Source organism: Prionailurus bengalensis, chromosome B2, assembly GCF_016509475.1.
Source record: "Prionailurus bengalensis isolate Pbe53 chromosome B2, Fcat_Pben_1.1_paternal_pri, whole genome shotgun sequence".
Lineage (NCBI taxonomy): Eukaryota > Metazoa > Chordata > Mammalia > Carnivora > Felidae > Prionailurus > Prionailurus bengalensis.
In genome coordinates this window covers 38,296,209-38,318,617 of record NC_057349.1, presented here as the reverse complement: position 1 = coordinate 38,318,617, position 22,409 = coordinate 38,296,209, and the positions used below count along the sequence as shown (strand labels likewise).

Here is a 22,409-nt window from a genome sequence, read left to right as displayed (position 1 = left end):
CCTTGCCCTCAGGGACCCCAGTCTGAGGGGGGAGACACAGCCCTGCCCTCAGGAAACCCAGTCTGAGGAGGGAGATATTACCTTGCCCTCAGGGAGCCCCAGTCTGAGGGGGGAGACACAGCCCTGGCCTATGGAAGCACCAGTTCTGAGGGCAAAACATAGCCCTGCCCTCAGGGAGCCCAGTCTGAGGGGGGAGACACAGCCTTGCCCTCAGGGAGCCCAGTCTGAGGGGGGGAGACACAGCCCTGCCCTCAGGGAACCCCAGTCTGAGGGGGGGGAGACACAGCCCTGCCCTCAGGGACCCCTGGTCTGAGGGGGGAGACACAACCCTACCCCCAGCAAGCCATAGTCTGAGGGGGAAGACACAGCCCTGCCCTCAGGGAGCCCAGTCTGAGGGGGGAGACACAGCCCTGTCCTCAAAGAGCCCCAGTCTGAGGGGGAGACACAGCCCTGCCCTCAGGGAGCCCCAGTCTGAGGGGGAGACACAGCCCTGCCCTCAGGGAGCCCCAGTCTGAGGAGGGAGACACAGCCCTGTCCTCAAAGAGCCCCAGTCTGAGGGGGAGACACAGCCCTGCCCTCAGGGACCCCAGTCTGAGGGGGGAGACACAGCCCTGCCCTCAGGGACCCCAGTCTGAGGGGGGAGACACAGCCCTGCCCTCAGGGACCCCAGTCTGAGGGGGGAGACACAGCCCTGCCCTCAGGGAGCCCCAGTCTGAGGGGGAGACACAGCCCTGCCCTCAGCAAACCCCAGTCTGAGGGGGGAGACATAGCCCTGCCCTCAGGGACCCCAGTCTGAGGAGGAGACACAGCCCTGCCCTCAGAGCACCCCAGGATGAGGGGGAGACAAAACTCTGCCCTCAGGGAGTCCCAGTCTGAGGACAGAGATATTGCCTTGCCCTCAGGGAGCCCCAGTCTGAGGAGGGGAGACACAGCCCTGCCCTCAGGGAGCACCAGTCTGTGGGAGAGATACAGTCCTGACTCAGGGAGCTCCAGTCTGAGGGGGGAGACACAGCCCTGCTCTCAGGGAGCCCTGACCTCAGGAGCCCCCGTCTGAGGAAGGAGACACAGCCTTTCCCTCAGGAAACCCAGTCTGAGGAGGGAGATATTACCTTGCCCTCAGGGATCCCCAGTCTGATGGGGGAGACACAGCCCTGACTTCAGGAGCTCCAGTCTGAGGGGGAGACACAGCCCTGCCCTCAGGGAGCCCAGTCTGAGAGGGGAGACACAGCCCTGCCCTCAGGGAGCCTCAGTCTGAGGAGGGCGATTTAACTTCTACCGCTAGTGACCTTCAAGTCTGATATCCTCATCAGATATCGACCCTAAATTATGTTCTCCAGCTGGAGTGAACTTTAATGCTATCCAGTCATTGCCTACCCTATAGCCTGGATGGCTTGAAGAAGAAAAGCCAATTTTAATTTTAGCCTGAGCCAAACATAATGAGGAGAGTAAATCATGGTGTGAACCTTCCCTAGCCAAATGGAAATGAGTTTTGGATTATCTGCCGTTTTGAATTATCCACCCCACTGCTCCTTTCATTAGCCCAGTCCCAGAGAGGACCACACACGGAGGTTGCTCCTGGAGTGTGGGGACCAGGGAAAGGTCAGGGCTCTTGGGGGCAGGGTGCTGTGAACCCAGGGGTGCTCTGTGATTTACAGCAGGGAAGGATTGAAGGGTTAAGATGGCAGGGACTGGGTCCTTGGACATGAATTTGTGGCAGGGAGGCTTTGAGCAAGGGAGAGAGGACCAGACAGGCCCTGGTGCCCGGAAAGGCATCCCTGTGGATCCATACCCTCCATATTCTCCCTCTGAGGTACAAAAGGGGTGGTCCACCCAGCTTCCCAGAGCAGGACCCTTGCGTGAGTCTTCAGGTGACAGAATCCAAAAAAGCGTTTGGAATGGGGGCACGGGGTATTTTAGAGAAAACATCTCGAAAGTCAGGACTGAATCAAAAGCAAAAATCTCTCTGTGTGAGATGAGAGCTCCCACACACTCACCTGAGGGCCGGAATAGAGGCTGACAAGCAAGAACAGGGAGGGAGGTCGAGGCCTAAACTGATGCCGGGAGCCGCCAGCCCTGTGGGCTGTCTGTGTCCCCTAGGCAGGGACGGATCACCGGCAGCCACAGAGAGGGGCACATTTGCAGTGGACGACATGGCAGCAAAACAGCATTTGTTTCCATCAAAGCCGGACAAACAAGCTTGCTCCCTCTCCCTGCCTCGCATGCCATTGGCTCACAGGCAGCCTGATTCACATCCAGGCCCCCGTTCCTAAAAGCAGGCCCTCCTTCACCCACACAGCCCTCCATTCAGGCAAACACACCCGTTCCCTCACTCACTCGCTCACCTCCATTCATGCAGCACCCCCTCACTCACACACGAGGCGCCTGCAGGCGCCTGATCAGTCAGACATGCCAGTTCCCGCACACACACACCCCTCCGTTCGCGTTCCAACCCCGGCATCCACACGCCACACGCGTCCACCCATGGGCCTCCGTCATCCACGCTCCTTCACACAGTGGCTCGCACGGGTCTTGAGACCAGAGGGCTGGCCGTGAACACGCTGGGTAGAAGACAGGTGCCCTTCAACCGTTACCGCCAGTCCTTTGTGTGGGAGCTAAGATCTTCCTTCACCAAGTTGCTAGTTTTCCGTGTGTGTGTGTGTGTGTGTGTGTGTGTGTCTCATTGACGAGAATGTGTGTGATTTTCGTATCATTTTTTATTTCCATGTAGCTGACATTTCCACAGCGGCCCAAGCTCAGCTGGTACCTTATATATGAGAGTAATCACTAAGGAGTTTGCCTCGAGCTGGGTTCCCCAGAAGTGGACCCAAAACAAGGATTTGAATGTAAGTGCCTTATTTGGCTGGTGGCGTCAGGACACCCAGGAAAAGGAGTAGGAGGTGAGAGGGGGAAGGGAAGACAGCCAGTATCGAGTGAGAAGAGCAGGTGGCAGCAAAGGGCATCTGGGGCTCACCCGGGACCACTAGGGGACAGAAGAACGTGCCTCAGCATCATCCCACCCCAGGAGGGGAGGAGCCGAGGTATGTATCCTCCACCCCTCTCATGGGGAAGCATTGGTTGGAAGCTCCCCTCTGGGGGGCATTGCTTCTCCAGCATCAACAAATCAAAATGGACGGGGTGGCAAAGGTGCCCCGGGGTTCAGCTGGTCATGCTAGAGCACTCATTCATTCAGTCCACCACTCATTCATTCTCTCATCAAGCATGTCCCACATGCCTGCTCTGGGCCAGGTACTGAGCTTGCTCCTGAGGATTCAGAGCTGAACAAAATATGGTCCCTGCCAAGAAGGGGTTCCCAGGTGAACGGAGTATGAGACAGAGAAACACGTAATTACATTGCAACACAATAAAAGCTATCATGGATGCATTAACACGGAGGCATAATGCTGTCATTGAGAACAGAGAGGAAGCGGTTCTGAGCTTAATAACTTACTTATGCTAACAACTGCTTATCTTGCACAATAGAAGTTTAAACAGAGCCTAAATGGGCTCATTCTGCCCTTTTGATGTTTGAGACATTATTTCCCTCTTCCATTCCCGTTGCCTGTGCTATCGCAGACCGCATTTTAAAAATAGTTTGTGCAGAACTTTGGGGGTTCCGGATGTGGCCTCTGCCTCCATAGGTTTGCTTGGGGACACCGCGGCAAAGGATTTTGCCCATCCTGCGTGAGTGTCTTTCTGTAGCCAAGAAACTAGGACCTTCGGAGGGGCTCCCCTGGGATTTGGCTTTCTCTCTCTCTCTCTCTCTCTCTCTCCTCTCTCTTTCTCTCTCCTCTCTCTTTCTCTCCCCTTCCCCCCTTCACACTAGAAGCTGTGACTCCAACATCAAAACGGGCAGTGCTGCCTGAGGTCAAAGATGCTGCCTCTCCTTTCAGACTGGGCACTCTGAGGTCTCAGCTCTCTCCAGCACATACTCCTTAAGCTTGCTCCCTCCTCTCTTTCTCAGGATTCTAGAAGGATCTCTCTACAGGGCAGCATCAGAGAGGGGGTTTGGGAAATCAGCTCTCTAATGCTAACTCATTTTTCTTCTCCCTAGAAGAAGCCCCGGTCTGTTTTCCTGAGGGCCTGGGAGGTAGAGTTGCTGGAGATGGGGCTGACAGGGCTTGAAAGCCTCACACTGGAGCCAAACGCGGGGCTGGGGGCAGGGCCACCACCTGTCAACTCCTAGGCCAAAAAAAAAAAAAAAAAAAAGCAGCCCCATCAGCTCTTGTCTGGAAGTCAGGTTTCCTTTCCCCATCCCCTTGCTCCAAAGCAAGTCCCTCCAGGGCTCGCCTGGAGTGGTATGATTTATGGGGAGCAGCAGGTGCCCCAGGAGGGGGAGTCTGGGAAGAAGGTGCAAGCAGCGGCCTCTCCTGACAGATCCGAACCCCTCCCACTTTTATTAATTCACACTTTCCTGGCTGGGAGCACCCTGGAGGGGCCATTTCTTTTTACCTGAAGCCGAGGCAGGCATCTTACTTGATTTACAGGCTCCAGGGGCGGGTGGCTCCTTGGCTGGTTGCTAAGGTATCTTTTAAATGGAAATCAGGGTGGAGAGATATCACATATATCGTGCCAGCCATCTGCTAAATGTTGCCTCTTCTGTCTGGAACAGCTCGAGGTGGTTCTGACAGGGAGGCAGGGCCCAGGGGCCGGAGGGAGTGGGGAGGAAAGTCTGTGGTCTCACCATCAAGGGAAGGAACAGGAACTTTCCGTTTCTGCCGCCATGTCCATTAGTTTTCTGATTTCAGCCCTCATCTTTCTTTTTCCCTTTTGTTTTAAATATAAAATCCCATCTGGAGATTCTGATTACAAACCATCAGCCTAGTTCCACACGCTATATTTATTGCCAGTATATTTAAGCGTGTGCATGCATGTGTGTATGTGTGTGTGCGCATGTGCGTCCTGTGTGTGTGTGTGTGTGTGTGTGTGAGACCCACTGACGTGAAGCCTGACAGGTGGGTCTTTCTGAGCCAGTTAGGGCTCTGCCTCTGGGAACACCATCCCTAAGCAGGAAACACAAGAGCCCCAATTTAGTCAAACAGCTGGGCCGTCACAGGTTACTAAGCGATCCCATAGTGGCAGCAGCAGGATTCTCTATGTACACCAGGCACATGGAAGCCTCTGGAGGGACCTGCTCCACTCCAAGGACAGCCTAGAGCCTGACAGTCCTCAGTTCAAACCATGGCTTTGCTCAGGGTAGCTGGGAGAGTTTGGGCCGGCCCAAACCTCTTTGAACCTCAAGTCCCAGTGGTTAAAACGGGGATAGCAATACTTGAGGCCACAAGGTACGGGAGGGTGGGTTGTCTCCTGCACAAGGTTATCCAGCAAAGGGGCCCTACAAATGCCCTGCAAAGACACCTGTTCCTACTTGCACAGGAATACCTTAGGGACCAGGGGCAACACTCACCTTGCAGAGTTGCTGGGAAAACCCCCCGAAGAAACCCAGGCAGGGAGGAGACATTGTTCCTGCCCAGAGTTGTGCAGATTCTTGCAGGCACTGCCGGTCCTGGGTAGAGTGTTTCTCCTCCTCTCCTGGGTCCTCTGTCTGCGTCTCCAGGCAGCCCCTGCCCCGCCCCTCCCTCTCTTCCCCTCCTCTCCCCTCCCCAGGCCCAGGCTCATAGACATTCTGAGCAGAGGAGCTCTTGCTCCTCTGCAGATAGATTCCTCTGCATGAAGGCTGATGCTGACATTTGATACCAGCATCCATGTCACTGCTTGGCTTCTGATCCCCGTGCACCTCTCTCAGCTTTGCTCACAAATAATCCCATAGCCCCTCCTGACTGCTTTCATCTGCTCGCTCCTTTGTTCCTGAAACCAAATCTCTACTCCTAATCTCTCCCTCTCTTAGCTCCCCTCTGCCACCTGCCCCATCCAGACACGCTTAGAGGGACCTAGTGGCTCCTTCCAGCTCAAATCCCTGCTCAGGAGAGGGAGCCCCCACTCTGGGGGTGCGCTAATTACACGCATCCACATGTTCCCCTTGCCTCCCTCCCGACTTGGGGTTTAAGCTGCTTTTTGTTGGGCTATGGGAGTATTATAAGTGATGGTTCTCGGAATACAATTTTAATTAAGATTCAATAGTCACCTTCTCTGTCAGTAAGCTTCCATGCTGATTACTTAAAATATATTTACCCAGCTCTATTATGTCACAGATTTGAATTCATTAGGCACTTGTTAATCCTTAACAAACTTTTAAAAAATAAGGTTTGGTTAACATAATTTACAAAGACAAAACTGTCTGAAACAATGGGTCCTGTGCAGGGTGCACATCCCAAAGTGCCCGGGGCTTCCCTGCTTGGGGCCACTGCCACCCTCTATCAGAGGGCAGGTGACAGGACCAAGGATGGGCAGGCCCAGAGGATGCCGTAGGATGGGGTGGTCTGTCCACATTGCACTGATGCAGCCCAGACAGCAAGCCTTCTAGGGCACAGGGCAGGGTCAGAGAGGGTAAAAGAAGGATCCAGAGGGGCAAATCAAAGAGATCTAGCACAGGCCACCAGCAGGCTTGGCCCTGGACTCATAGGAACCTGACAGACATTACCACTTGTATGTACGCCGTGTTGTGTAAATGTTGGAAGTGCTGCTTAACCTCAGGTCACTTCAGCGTTTACTGACAAGAGCTTATAAAGAGGAAGCCTTTCTCTTGGGACCATAGGCTTGCAGCACACTACCCCCCTCTCTACACATGTACACATGCATGCCTCCAACTTAACCAAGGAGGGACATCCTTGGGTGTAGCTGTCCCTGGATCCCCAGTGGGTATAAGGGGTACTGTTCACCTCTACTTGAGCAGACACAACAGCCAGAGACATATGGACTCCCTGACTCCATGACCATGGTGAGTCATGCTGGGCAGCGCAGCTGTTGGTTGCCAGAAGTTGTTTCTGAAGTTTCTGCCGTGACCGCACCTCTCCGTAAAGATAGTCTTCTCAGCTGACTAACCAAATGAACCCTAAACAGTGTTAATACAGACCTCGGAACCTCAGTGACAATGCCAGAAACTGGCTTTGCTCAGTACTGTACTTCATTCATTCATTTAATTGATATTTACGGGGCACTTACGATGAGTTGGGTGTGTGCAAGGCACTGGAGGACAAGATAGGTAAAGTCCCTGTCTTTTGGAGTTTACGGTCTATGAAGGCAGATAGCTGAGTAATTAAGGAATTATAATGAAAAGTGCAGTGAGCATGTATGTAGGACAAGCATAGAATAAGGAGCACATAGCAGAAGGGTTTAATTTGGTTGAGGTTGTGGAGAGGCTTCCTGGAGTAGGTGGTGTTGAAGCTGAGACCCGGAGGTAGAATAGGAACTTGGCCAGGCAGGAGTGGAGTTAGGGAGAGAGGCCAGGAAGAAACCAGAGCATGTTGGAAGTCCTGGAGGAAGATCAAGCATGGCATTTATAAGTGAGAGACGTTGAGCCTAGCTGGGAAAAGAAGAGCGATGGAACAGAGGGTGGTAAGAGATAAACTAGGGTAGTGGCCAGAACCAGCCCTTGCAAAGATTTGTTCTTGTGCTAAAAATATAAGAAGAGGGTCAGCGCAGATGGAGAAGATTCCTGTTTGTTTTATCAGGCTCCAGCTAAGTATGAACCTAGAAAGCCCAAGCTCATTTGAGCACAGGGAAGGTGGCAGGTGGAAATCTTTCACATGCAGACACCTCTGGGCTGGATGTCTCTGGCGAGACCTGGTTCAGGGTCGGATGATAACCCCTCAGGTCTGTAAAGCAGGGACTGGCAGGGTGGATGGCTGCTCATGGAAACCCAGAGCAGAACTGTGTGGAATTAGGCGTGTTGGCAAAGGCTTGATGAGGGTGATTGTAATGAAGAAGATGAAGAGGGGGAAAAAATCCTCTACAACAGATATTGGCAAACATTTTCTGTAAAGGGCAAGACAATACATATTCTAGGCTTTGCTGACCACATTATATCTGCTGCAACTACTCACCTTTGCCATTGTAGTGTGTGCCCACACGCACGCACGCACACACACGAACACACACACACACAAGACATAGCCATAGATAATATGTAAATGAATTGAACATGACCATGTTCTAATAAAACTTTATTTCCATAAACAGGTGGCAGGCTGGATTCGGCCCTTGGCTATAGTTAGCCAACACCTGCTCCAACAACACTGTCCAATATGGTAGCCAATAGCCACATATGGCTAGTGAGCACTTAAAATGTGCTCTAAGTATTAAATACACACCCAATTTTAAAGACTTAGTGCAAATAAAAGAATGTTAAATATCTTGTTAATAATTGTATGTATTGATTACATGTGAAATAATATTTTGAATATAGTGGTTTAAATAAAATATATTATCAAAATTTATTTCATCTTTTTCTTTTTTACTCTGTATATGTCCGCTAGAACATTTGAATTACATTTATGGCTAGTAAATTACATTTCTATTGGACAGCGCTGAGCAGAAACAACACTCTCCAGATGGAATATAGATTAAGTCTTTGGCCCTTGAAGGGTCTTAGGTGGGAGATTTACCCTGAAATAGACACAATAATGAAATTCACATCTTCACAATAAAGTAATATCTAATTGGAGTAGGTTTTTAAATTTACCATACAGCCTTTCAAATCAGCTGGCTGTTTTTTCTGTGTCTGGGCTTCTCAAACTGGGAGCTATGGAGCCCTACTTCCTCAAGATATTAATGATCGTTGCTCTCCAAAAAGAGTATCTTTAGCTAAAAAAGGCAAAGCAATGTAGAATTAAACATTAATCTATTTTCTTTACTGCAGCAGAATTTCTCAACCTTTCTGCACTTGCTAATGCATATAGAGCTTTTGCGAGAGCAAGAGAGAGCAGGCAATGTGTCCCCAACTCGGTGGCCTTAGAACGCCTTTCTTGCAGAACCCTAGCCTGCACTGCTAGAAGGCAGTTTGAGAGCGCTGGTCTGCATGAGGCTACACAACCCGTGTGCAGGGATTTTCAAAAGTCCAACTCCATTGATGTTTTCAGCACTACATAAATGGAGCCACAGCTAGTACAACATGGAATAGTGAGAAAACTCTAAGATTTGGAGGCACAAAGACCTGAGTCAAAGGCCATTTCTTCCTTCCCTAGATATCCATTCATGCAGAAGCACAGACTATGTGCCAGGCACTACTTTCGGCCTTTGAGTATGTAGTGGTGAATAAAAACAAGCCCCTACATCTTGGGGCTCTGTTGCCAGTGCAGAAGACAAGCATTAAACAAGACAAGTAGGTAAAATAAATAGACAGGAGGTTAGATCGTGATCAGTTTCAAGGAGAAAATACAAAGTAAGGAAAAGGGATGTGCACGTCAGGGTGGGGCGTCGGGAAGGAAGGTGACTTTTGAGTGAACACCTGAAGGAGGCTATTCAGCGGTGGACAAGTTCTCATCTATATACACAGATAAGCCCTTCCTTATAACAGATGTTTCCAAAGCCCAAATGAGATGATGTACCTGAAGGTCTGGCCAGAGGACCCAGCACAGAAGAAGTTCATGCCTTTGCTTCCTGTCTCACCCCTCTTCTGCATTTCCCAAAGATTCATCTACTGTGTGGACTCTCCATGGTGAAACTTACCTATAACCAGTTCCCCAAAAACCCCAATAACCAGTTCTCCAGGGGTCAGCTCTCTCCCTGTCCATGTCCTTGTTCCTAAGGAATGCTAAGTCTAAACCAATTAAGAAAGTAACACTGTGGGGCACCTGGGTGGCTCAGTCGGTTAAGCGTCCAACTTCAGCTCAGGTCGTGATCTCACACTCCGTGAGTTCGAGCCCCATGTCGGGCTCTGCTGTCAGTCCAGAGCCTGGAGCCTGCTTCAGATTCTGTGTCTCCCTCTCTCTCTGCCGCTCCCCACTCACACTCTCTCTCTATCAAAAAAATGAATAAACAACAACAAAAAAAGAAAGTAAAACTGCTTCAAGATACATCCATAACACACTTTTCAAATCTGATGATTATTACTTGAACCACTGGTATGGATTTTTCCCTCCATTCATTCCACACATTTATAGCGCGCCTACTGTGTTCCAGACACTGTGCTAGACGTGTGGGATACAGCAATTCACAAAACAGATCAAAGTAATCTATCCCTGTGGAGCTGACATTCTCGTGGGGGAGATAAGAAATATTCCATAAATATAATTAGTAAGTAAATTAAATAGTCTGTTAGAAGGTGATGATAACTAAGGGCGCGGGGGGAGTGGAACTGTATGAAAGGGATTGGTTGGGAGAAGAGGTTAGACCTCGCACGAGCACAGGCCATTCTCTGCTGCCCCCCTAAGGCAGGGGTTGGGGTGACCAGTGAAGCTCTGGTGGGGCATTAGGAAGTGGCCTCTTGACCCTGACCTTGTGTCCCTCCCTTCTAGGCACCACGGCCTGAGTGACCAGACCATGGAGACCCTGCTTGGTGGCCTGCTGGCGTTTGGCATGGCGTTTGCCGTGGTCGACGCCTGCCCCAAGTACTGTGTCTGCCAGAACCTGTCTGAGTCACTGGGGACCCTCTGCCCTTCCAAGGGGTTGCTCTTCGTGCCCCCTGACATTGACCGGCGGACGGTGGAGCTGCGTCTGGGTGGCAACTTCATCATCCACATCGGCCGCCAGGACTTCGCCAACATGACGGGGCTGGTGGACCTGACCCTGTCCAGGAACACCATCAGCCACATCCAGCCCTTCTCCTTCCTGGACCTCGAGAGCCTCCGCTCCCTGCACCTGGACAGCAACCGGCTGCCCAGCCTCGGGGAGGACACCCTGCGGGGCCTGGTCAACCTGCAGCACCTCATCGTCAACAACAACCAGCTGGGCGGCATCGCCGACGAGGCCTTCGAGGACTTCCTGCTGACACTGGAGGACCTGGACCTCTCCTACAACAACCTGCACGGCCTGCCCTGGGGCTCCGTGCGGCGCATGGTCAACCTGCACCAGCTGAGCCTGGACCACAACCTGCTGGACCACATTGCCGAGGGGACATTCGCCGACCTGCAGAAACTGGCTCGCCTCGACCTCACCTCCAACCGGCTGCAAAAGTTGCCCCCGGACCCCATCTTCGCCCGCTCCCAAGCCTCCGCCCTGACTGCCACGCCTTTTGCTCCACCCTTGTCCTTTAGTTTTGGGGGGAACCCGCTGCACTGCAACTGTGAGCTGCTCTGGCTGCGGAGGCTCCAGCGGGACGACGACCTGGAGACCTGCGGCTCCCCCGGCGGCCTCAAGGGCCGCTACTTCTGGCACGTGCGAGAGGAGGAGTTTGTGTGCGAGCCGCCTCTCATCACCCAGCACACGCACAGGCTGCTGGTTCTGGAGGGCCAGGCGGCCACGCTCAAGTGCAAGGCCATCGGGGACCCCGGCCCCCTCATCCACTGGGTGGCCCCTGACGACCGCCTGGTGGGGAACTCCTCAAGGACCGCCGTGTACGACAACGGCACCCTGGACATCCTCATCACCACGTCCCAGGACAGCGGCGCCTTCACCTGCATCGCCGCCAACGCCGCCGGGGAGGCCACGGCCATGGTGGAGGTGTCCATCGTCCAGCTGCCGCATGTCAGCAACAGCACCAGCCGCACGGCGCCCCCCAAGTCCCGCCTCTCGGACATCACTGGCTCCAGCAAGACCAGCCGGGGAGGGGGAGGCAGTGGGGGCGGGGAGCCGCCCAAAAGCCCCCCGGAGCGGGCTGTGCTCGTGTCTGATGTGACTACCACCTCGGCCCTGGTCAAGTGGTCGGTCAGCAAGTCGGCGCCCCGCGTGAAGATGTACCAGCTGCAGTACAACTGCTCCGACGATGAGGTACTGATTTACAGGTGAGCCGGGGGCTGTGGCAAAGGCAGGGAGGTGTCTGGCAGGAGAGGGAGGAGGAGGTGACGGGGAGGGTGTTGAACTGTTCCCACCTACACCCCTTCTCCCCAGAGGTGCCTGTGGGATTCTTGCGGCAAACTGTGTCCTCTGTGCAGGTAAGAGGACATAAAAAGAACTTCAACTACCTGCCTGGGGGCAGCCCCAAGAGACACGTGTCAGAAGGACCAGGCCTCCGAGGGCGTGTCTGTGATAGGTGGGCATGTGGCTCTGAGCCTCTGGACTTTCTGGGTTTTGAGCCCCAGGTGGGGGACACACAAGAACAATGAGGGGAGCTCTTGGCCAAAGGATCTTACTCCTCCAGGGAGGAATGAATCTGGCCTTCAACTGGACTTGCATGTATCGTGCTTAAGGCTTTGAGGCCAGAAAGAGTAGAACTCGGATCATGGCCCCACCACTTGCTACCCATTTAATTCTCCTGGGCTGCCTCAGTTTTCCCTACCTGTAAAATGGGGAGAAGCCATACCTGACTTAGGTTGGACATTTGAATGCAGGTGATCGAATCCAATTCAAACCGGCTGAAAAAAGAAAAAGGGGAAATGGAGACATAGTGTGTTGGCTCAGGTACTATAAATGTCAGGAAGCTGCTTCGGGCTCAGCTAGATCAAAGGACCCACCAACGTCCTGTATTCTCAGAGTTTCTTACATTCCCTAAGTTCCATTTTCTTCTGGTTTGGCTCACCCCCACGCAGTCTCTTTCCTCTGAGCTTCCCTCTGTCCCTTTCCCAGCTGGTCCCACAGAAGCCCTGGATGAGCTCTGATTGGCAAGAGCAGGTCACAGGAGCCCCCTGGATATTAGAGGTGGGGCCATCTTGCCCACCTGTGCTGACATCTCTGGGCATGATCTCCTTTAACTGGATATGGAGACAATGAAGTTGACCTTGTAACTTTACGGTGAGGATCAAGGGGTCATTTCCTGGGCCTGGTAGAAAGGGAGGTTAAGACTAAAAAACTGCAGTTGAATTGCCCCTCAGTCATTCAGAGGGAGGGAGAGAGGAGCTCACAGAGGGACAGATCGAGGCCAGAGGGTCCAGGCTCTGACCTCGGATGAGTCCCCATCTCAGCCAGCCTTGGTTTGCAAACTGAGAAGCATATGGCCTAGTATCTTACTGCTCAAGGAATGCCTGGTTTCTCCTGAAACCCTGTGTATTTTATTGCGTGCCTTTAAAATGATTATTCTGAGAAGGGATCCCATAGGCTTCGTAGACACCTGAGGGTCCATGGTGCAGGAGAGGTCAAGAGCATTGAGATTTCTTCTGGCCTCTGTCTCAGTTGCTGAGTCTCTGGATCAGGATGCCTGAGAGAGAAGAGCTCACAAGGAAGGCATTCATTCACCAAATGGAGTCCCGGAGACTGAAGGGGGGCGCGTCATGGAAACTGATAGAAACCAGGGTGCTTCCCTGACTGGCCTATGCTTGGCTTGTCTGGACAGCAGCTCCTCCCCTCAGGATGTGCAGAAGGCAGCATTAGACCCTATTAAATATATACATGTGAGCACATATAAAGAGATCTATAGATACATCATTAAGCCTAATAATACACATATGTAATTTTCTAATGATAAAAGTAATAGTCTATAGTAAATTTGAAAAATACAATGACAAAGAGAAATGAGAATTACCTGTAATCCCACCACCTGAAGTTAACCCGTTTTCTTTCTCTACATTTTATCTCAATTCGAAATGATATTTATGGCCAGTCTAGTTTGTACTTCTTAATTCTTTGCACCCAACATTATACTTGCTTAGTTCCCATGGTAGTAAAAATATTTTCCATTTGCCTCTACCACAATTTCTTTAACTCATCTTCTATTGTTGAACATTTGGGTTTCTCATTTTCAGCATGGAAAGCAGTGCAGCGATGGCTCTTTGTTCACAAATAGATTTGTGCAGGTTCAGTGCTTGGCATATTTTTCTAGGGGTTGAATGACTGGTTTCATGAGTAAATTATAATCTTTACACATTCTGTGTAAATATTTATCGACCCCTCCCTATGGAAGGGGACAGTGCCCATTTCGACCACACCTTCGCCAATGATTGAATATATAATTACTTTCATCTTGGCCATTTTATAAGTAAGAAATGGAACTTGTTTTAATTTGCATCTCTTTGATAACTTGTGAGGTTGACCTTTGGAAAATAAGTATATTTCTTCACTTGTGAATTTATTACATGGTCTTGACTTTGGTGAGAAGTGTCAAGGTGAAAGGCGACCAGCTCTGAGGCTTGCACCGGCATAGGGTTGCACAGGCAGCACGCCCCTATCATACCCCTCTCCGGGGGACCCAGAAAGCCAGGCAGGGACACAGGAGGGGTTGGGCCTCTGCTTCTGAAGTCACTCAAGATGGGAGTTCAAACTGCTTGCATTTGGTGATTGAGAACCTGGAGACACTAGGTTCTTAAAAATAAATAAAATGAATCTTTCAGAAACCTTGGAAGGGCGCCTGGGTGGTCCAGTGGGTTGAGCGTCCGACTTTGGCTCAGGTCATGATCTCTCAGTTTGTGAGTTCGAGCCCTGCATCAGGCTCTCTGCTGTCAGTGCAAAGCCCGCTTTATATCTACTGTCTCCCTCTTTCTGTCCCTCCCTGCCTTTTCTCTCTCTCTCTCTAAAAAATAAGTAAACATTAAAAAAGAAAAGAAAAGAAAAGAAAACTTGGAATAAAAACAACAACAACAAAAACTGCTGACTTCCTCTGAGCTCAGTCATGGGGACCAGGGGAGACAGAGCTCAGAAAGATTTCCAGATAGTGCGGGCACATAGTAGGTGTTCAGGGTACACGTGTCACTATCATTATTAGTAAAAGTAATAATAATGGTGAGAGGAAGACCATTATCTTGTCTGTGGCGCTTGGGGGAGGAAAGAAAAGCGAGGGCTGAATACACACTTCGGTCTTTAACAAGAAAGATTTCTAAAATTGGAAACAAAAAGTTCAGAGTGAGTCTGTAGTCAGTTGATAGGAGCGGCCCTCGCTGGTCACCTTGGCTGTCTGCTCACTCTGTGTCTGACACGTGGCTTTCCAGGCCGTGTCACATTCAGGGCTCCCAGGCATACTGCGAGACGTGGAAAGGGCCGAGAGAATTAGGAAACTCTCCCAGGCTCGGGCAGCCAGAAAGAAGCAGGACTGATTTGAACTGAGGCCGCTCCTGGAGTCACTGCCAGACTCGGCCCTGTGTTCATGCCGCCCAGCATCCTAACAGCAACTCTGAGAAAGAAGGAGACTCCAGGAAGGAAACCGAAGTTTTAGAAAATGAACTGTCCCCATAAGAAAGAAAAGACACCGGTGGCTGCACGGTGGCTTCTGACGTGCACCAGAAAGTGTACAAGAGAAGGGAAGAAAGGCCTGTATCCAAAGATGAGGAGGAGAAGGTGCTGTGTGGAGAGAGCTAAAGACAGTCGAACGGGGGCTTTTTAACCCCTGTTCTAGCAAGAAGGAAAAATGACAGCAGTCTGCAGGTTGGGAAGGAGGTTGCAGGGAGACTAGACCAGAAGCTGCGGGCCAGCCTGGCCTTTTCGGATTTGCCCCCACTCTCCCCAGCAAGGAGACCAGCAGCACAAATAGCACAAATCTGCGCTACGAGCTTACTTGTGCCGCGCGCCGTGTTCTAAGGGCTTTATGCACATCGATTCATTTAGTCTTTACTATCCCCGGGAGGTGAGGGCTACGATTATGCCACTTTGCATGTAAGAAACTTGCCCAAGGTGTGACACAGGGGTAAGTAGCAGAGACAGAATTGGGATCCCAGTCACCCGGGTAGGAAAAGCCCTATACCTTGCAGAAGGAAACAAAGAACGTGAGTGCTGGTTCCCAGGCCCTGAGGGTCACATTCAAGACTAAAGGAACGCTAGATGAGGTTCTCGAGCTGTGGGAGTGGTCCCGAGGCAGCATGGACAGAAAGAGAAGTGCCTCAGATGGGGAAAGGGCGGATATTCCGCTTTTCCAAGAATAGACCGCGTAAATCATAGGATGCTAGGCTGGGCATGGAGTCCCTGCCAAGTTCTAGAAAGGATTTCACAACAGATGGCGGCAAGCCCTGAGAAAAGAATGCTGATTGCCAGGCCCCAGCGTGGATTCACATGGGGAAAATCCTGCCTAATTACTGATCTGTCTTCAGGAGACACTGTGGACCCGCAGCTCTCAGACCCACGTGCCTCCAAGCCATTTACGAGGCTACACTCCTCGGTTGACACCCTCCTTGTACAGCGATTCTCTGCTAGACCATACCCCCATGTGGCCCCACAGGGAAGAAGAGTCGAATCTCTGGGGTGCTGAGTGCCCTTGGAAAGCATCCCAGGAGTTTCCATTGGCTATGACTCACAACCGTAAACAGAGCTCCTCACAATTTTATAGGACACTTGACAAAATCTCACACTGTGTTTGGGACAAAATGGAGACACGTGTGCATGGTGAAATGGGCTTGAAACTGTTCAAGTAACCAGACTGATAAATTAATGTGAACATGCAACAAAGCCTCTACCATGTGCCTCAATTTCTGCCCCCATTTCTGTTCCTCTTGATACATTTCCCTCTTGTCATGGATAACAATGCGGAAAACGTGTCTTCCCTTTGGTTCAAGGATTCTATTGAACAAGCACAAGGTGAAGAAAATCTGGCTCAACTGGAATTCTGTGCAGCATGGGCTCTGGAGTTTTAGTTGATCTCAAGGACACTATCGCCCCAAAGTGATGGAGCCACTAAGACTCCTATGGTTTTGATTGTGTTAACAGAGATAAAAGGCTCAGCTAGGGAGAGATTACAATTCTAACCACGGAATCATTCGAGCTGGTCAGAGCAGCGATGTAGAGTGTTTAGCACAGGGTGGCGCAGTCTTAAGAATCATTTTACCAATTGCAATGTGTCCAGAGATCAGTTGATGAGAGTGGGATTCTAGAAGCTCGTGTGAGATGGACGAACGTTACCTTGGAGAGGAGAGGACGTAGAAAAGAAGTCGTAACTCCCTGAGCTTATTCAAAGAACTCAGGAGTAAAAGATTGGAAAACACACGCACAAACGCACACGCATGCATATGCACTTACAAAAGTAAGCATCAGCCCATTACAAGAAAAAAGCCCGACGGCAGCAGCTTGATGTACTTTCTCACTGCTGTCCATCTGGCTGCGAAATTTAGTGTTGTATCCTTCTTCCTCTCCAGCATGTGTTTTCACGTGTACTCATCTCTGTACCCCAGCTCCTAGTAAGTCCTGGCCCACCCACAGCTACTGAATCAACCTTCAGTGAACTGAACAGAATGGAAATGAGCATTAGAGCCGCCCAACAGCAGAATAAGTAAGAGCTGCCACAAAACAGCAAGCTGCCCATGCCAGAAAGGTTCAAGCAGAACCTTGCTGACTTCATGCTGGGGACACTGGGTGGGCAGCCCGACGTTAGGTGAGTATGGAAACATTTGACTTAAATGACCCCAGCTCTGGTAGTCTACGACTCTTTTTAAGATCTTTTTAATCCCATGATTGAGGCAGTATGGTTATCACTCTCGCTAAATACACCGGCTTTTACCAGTTGGGGCCACTATGGCATCTTACCTCCCAGGGTTGGGGTGTCCTGTCTCATAGGGGTGTGAGCCCCAGGGCCTGAAGTCACAGACAGGCTTTTTGGCAGAGACTCAGATTGTCCAACAAGAACTGGACACAAGTCATTGATGGGTCGCCACCGACCCACACCAAGGGCCCATGGAAGCCCTGGGATGCTGTGAGCAGTGTCTGAAAACATCAGGTTCTATTCCGCATATCAGGAAGGGGGAGCAGCCATGGGTAACTCAAACCCAAAACATGGGTAACTCAGGATTTGAATTTGACTATGAAATAGGGTCTTGCTCTTTTATCAGATAATTAGCTCCCTAGTTATCTAATGCTTCCCACTGACCTCCCAAGGCATTTGTCTTCCCTGCGTACACACGGCTGAGTCCCATAGTGCCCTGGCATGTTCCCTGTGTGACTGGGGAGGGCCGACTCTCCCATCTCTATGCCCCAGGGCCTGCCCTTTCAAGAAGTATTCAACATTAATGAGGGCAGTGTCAGAGCCAGGAGGGGTCACAAGGGCAAGAGGCAGGGTGGCAGGAGAGGAGTCAGAAAGAGGGAAGCCTCCCTTCCTGTTGGAGAAGGCAGCAGCCCATCCAGCTTAGCCTCATCCCTGATGTGACATGGAAAGTTAAGTGCCCTGCGTGCCATTATCAGCCCAAGTGACATTCACAAACACTTGTCTCCAAGAGTCATCGAGAACATCTGTCACCAGGTGTGATGTTGCAACTGTCCCCAGGAGGGCCAGGGGAACAGCAAGCATGCTTCTAAAACACAGTGTGGAATTAGCCAGCCTTGCCTCCCTGCTGTTTATTATGCCATGGTCATCAACATGTAGGGCAAGTGGAGGATGATGAGAAGAGAGACCCCAAAGGTGGGGCAAGACAGCAGCCATTTCATTCCCCACCCCCGTTCCATCTGCAGGCCCCCCTTTCCATGCCGTCTTCTTCCATGAATGTCAGACATGACACCACCACCCCTATCCTGGGGAGACTGTACCACCCTACTAAGTTTTGCAGTGCTGGGGCTGGGGGCATCTTCTACTGTTGTTCTGCCTTCCATCGAGGCAAAGGATAAGAGGGCCAATTCCATCAGGTCCCACCCCATCAGGATCTTATCAATCGACACTTGAATGGAGGTCCGTTCCCTCCCCATGATAATACAGCCATGTCCACCATGAGATGGAGGGAAATTTACTAATGAAGCCGAGACCTTGTGGATGGGGGAGAAACTGGTAGGAGAAACAAGTGTTCCCTACACAGAGGGGGAGCCCGGGTCTATAAAACCCTCCCCCTGGATGAAGAGAGGTTCTTTGACTCAGCTGATTCCCCAGACACCCAGCTTCTACTGAAAGTTTTGACTGAGCTCCCACAGGTGAAAGAAGAAAAAGATGTAAAGGAAGAAACAGGGGTGCATGGGTCGGGGGAAGTTCCCTAGCAGCTTGCTGGTCAGGACCACAATCAAAACCAGCCTGCCTTGGATTTTATAGTTTTCTAAGTTTCGTTCACACTGTTAAGTTACTGAAAGCTGACATCCACAAGGGAGGGATGGACAGGACAGATGCTCATTTTATAGGTGGTGAAACTGATTGTCAAACGAATTGAGTAGATTTCCCAAGGTTGCAAAAAATTAGACTAGAAGTGTGGTCTCCTTTCTAGTCCCAGGTACCATGGGACTAGTTACCATGCTGTGGGGCACATCTCACTAAGAGCACATGAGTTTTTGTTAAGACTTGGGCTGAGGAGTGGCACCTGTAACTTCTCTTTCTGGGAAGGATGGATAACTCAATGGGAGTCTGCTGGGATTGTCTCTTTCAGCTTTAGTTGTTCCACCGTTCTTTTTTTTTTTTAATGTTTATCTTTGTTTTTGAGAGAGAGAGAGAGAGAGAGAGAGAGAGAGAGCATGAGCAGAGGAGAGACAGAGAGTGAGAGAGACACAGAATTCGAAACAGGCTCCAGGCTCTGAGCTGTCAGCACAGAGCCTGACGTGGGGCTCAAACTCATGAACCATGAGATCATGACTTGAGCCAAAGTCGAACATTTAAATGACTGAGCCACCCAGGCGCCCCCATTTCCCCCCACATTTCTAAGACCTAGTAGGGTTGAGGGAAAATGACAGGAGTGCCAGTAAGAACCTTGGGTCCCATTCAGAAATAGCCACCTGGGACCAGCTAACAGAAAATAGGGCAAGATGAGATAAGGGCAGGTGAGCCATTGTGGAGTAACTTAGTTGCTAGAGGCATCCCAGAGAAAAACAAGTCTGGAGTCAGAAGTCTGGAGTGGCAATTAGGATGAAAAACTAAACTTAATATGACTTAAACTCACTAGGGTTTATATGTCTCTCATGTAAAAGAAGTCCAGTGGAAGAGAGTTTAGGTCTGGTCTTATGGGCAGCATGGCCACCAGTAGCACAGCTCCTTCTAGCTTTCTGCTCTGCCATCCTCAGCACATGGTTTGTGTCCTTAAGGATCACCTCGTGGTGCAAAAATGGCTGCTGAAGCTCTAGCTGTCACATCTCCCTTTTTAAAAATTTTATTTTATTTTTATTTTAGAGAGAGATAGAGCATGTGAGAAGGGGAGAGGGGCAGAGGGAGAGAGAGAGAGAGAGAGAGAGAGAGAGAGAATCCCAAGCAGGCTCCATGCTCTGTGTGGAGCCCGACCTGGGGCTTGATCCCACAACCCTGAGATCGTGACCTGAGCTGAAATCAAGAGTCAGACAGTCAACTGACTGAACCACCACCTAGACGCCTCCACACCTCCTGTCTACACACGGCAGGAAAGATGAAAACCAGAGAGCAAGAGGGCAAAGGGGAGGAAATTCACAGAAGCCCCAGCCAATAACTTGACCACACCTATCTGCAAAGGAGGCTGGGAAATGTAGTGTTTTAACGTTAGGCACAATGTACTCCCATTACTATAGAGAAGATAGGGAGGCAGCTAGGATTTCCAGAAATTCAGTTTGCACCCCAACTCCACCATTTACTAGTCCTGGAACCAGGAGCAAATTGTTTCATTGCCCTCTGTCTCTATTTTCTCACCTGTACTTGGGAACAGAGATTCCCCTCTGCATATTTCCTGGGATTGTGGTGCAGACTGAATGAGATCGTGTATTTGAAAACACATCTTTCATTTTGTACTGTGCAGTGCTGGACACATATAAGTATGTATTGTTATTAGAAACCTTCCCACTTTCCCTTCTTGCCCCTCTTCTTGGCCCTTTTCTCCAGGCTGTCTCTTGTGGCTCCAGTCTTCAAAACCTTATTCTAAGAGAGCTGTAAAATTGAAAAATGATCTAATAGGGTTTTAAGAGATAAAGGTATAAGATGTAAACCCTCTCACAAATTTTTGCAGTTCAATTGGGAATTCTGAAAGACCCAAAGGAATGAATCTCTAATGGTGGAATTTCAAAACCCACAGCAGACTTGTGCATAGGGAAGACATTTTTCAGGGGTGCCTTCCAAGAGTATTTCAAATCATATCGCTACCTTCTCATCCTTTCTTTCTTGTGCTGCACAAGAAGATGACACCACCGAGATTCAAAAAGCTTCAGGGCATCTGCTCAGAGGTGACTACTTTTTCTACTTGTCATTCCCTCTTCATTCTCAAAAAGCTTTGGCTGGAGACATCTCCGAAGATAGAAATAATTAGCAGGAGTAAAGGGATTATCCAGACTGCCTTGCTTCTGAAATATGGTTTTCCCCCCACTGGTAAGGAAGAACCAGAGAACCAGATCCTTGTTAATTTTATATACCTTTGGTTACTCAGTGGGTGGAAGAGGGGATATCATTTATTTCACACCAGCAAAAAAACAAAGAAGGTTCACAGAGGGAGGGGCTGTGTCCGGAGGAGTGTCTGGTGCTGGGGGTCAGTGCTGGTGGTGATGGCCATCAGAATGCCTCCAAACCCTCATCTGACAAGACTCTGCCCAGGTGGGTTCACAGAAGCCAGTTCCTTTAGAAAGAACCAGGGGTGGGGAAGGGGTGAAACCCAGGCGTCCTGACCCCAAGCCCCGGGTTCCCACCTCCCCAGTGTTCCTTGACCTTGGCTGCACGCTGGAATCTTTTGGGGAGTTGTAATCTCTCTCCAAAAGATTCTGAGTCAGCTTGGGGTGGCGCCCAAGCATCAGTGTTTTTAAAGCTCCCCTGGTGACTCTGACGCGCAATCAGCATCATGCCACATGCCAGGGAAATCAGGTGTGTGGGCAGCACCGGTGGGCAGAGCCACTGTGCATCCCACGGCTGGGGGTTGGTCTCTGAACTTCCGGTGAGGGGAGAAGCCAGAAGACCTGGTCATCTCACTTCTCGGAGACTTTGCTTCATCCTTAACATTGAAATAAAAATCCCCGAGAATGGGGTTATCTCCCAAGAGGTAAAGTGTGAGAAACACAATGGAAACTCAAGCACTTTGCACGCTCTAGTTGCTGGAGTAACTGTTCTTGGTCTCTCAGTGGAGCCTGAATGACAAATACAAGGATGGGATCAGGGGCCCCAAACATGGGTTCTCGTTATCTCCCCTCCCTTTCCTTCTCTGAGCCTCCGGCTTCCCATCTGCAGAATGGGAATAATACTAACCATCCTGCGTACCTCACTACGTGGTAGCGAAATGGAAGGAGATGTCAAGACATGAACAAAGAGCATCTTCATAAAGCGCCAAGTGCTTCTAGTGGCGGAGATCGGACTACGATGGATTAATCAAACTCAAAGTTGGAGAGTTTTTGTGTAACAGAATCCCAGAAGGAGGTAGTTCAAGGCTGCTATGGGAGCCCCCTGGCCTTCAAGGACTGAGGCTTCTTCTGTAGGTCAATGGCATAATCCTTAACATGTGGCTCATGTCTCCTGTGCTCAGGGCCTCCCCGCCTGCCCAGCCCACAGGTAGAGCAGGCACCACCTCCGAGAGATGTCCCAGGAGGACTGAGCCCCAATTGCCTACAGTGGTAACCTGCTTAGTGGAAGCCCCTGTATGGACTTTCTTCCCCATTTCCTTACTCACCACAGTGTCCTGGGCCCACCTCCCAGATAAACTACTCGCGTTCAAATCCTTATCTCCGGG

General features: G+C 50.6%; 1 protein-coding gene across 1 annotated transcript in view; it reads left to right on the top strand.

The window, feature by feature from the left end:
- Positions 1-10,356: 10,356 nt before the first annotated feature.
- Positions 10,357-22,409, top strand: part of LRFN2 (leucine rich repeat and fibronectin type III domain containing 2) — a 42,454-nt gene continuing 30,401 nt past the window's right edge. The window contains exon 1 of the mRNA XM_043591321.1: positions 10,357-11,777. Coding sequence (XP_043447256.1) covers positions 10,378-11,777 — 1,400 coding nt within the window. The 5' untranslated portion in view covers positions 10,357-10,377. The remainder of the gene's footprint in view (positions 11,778-22,409) is intronic.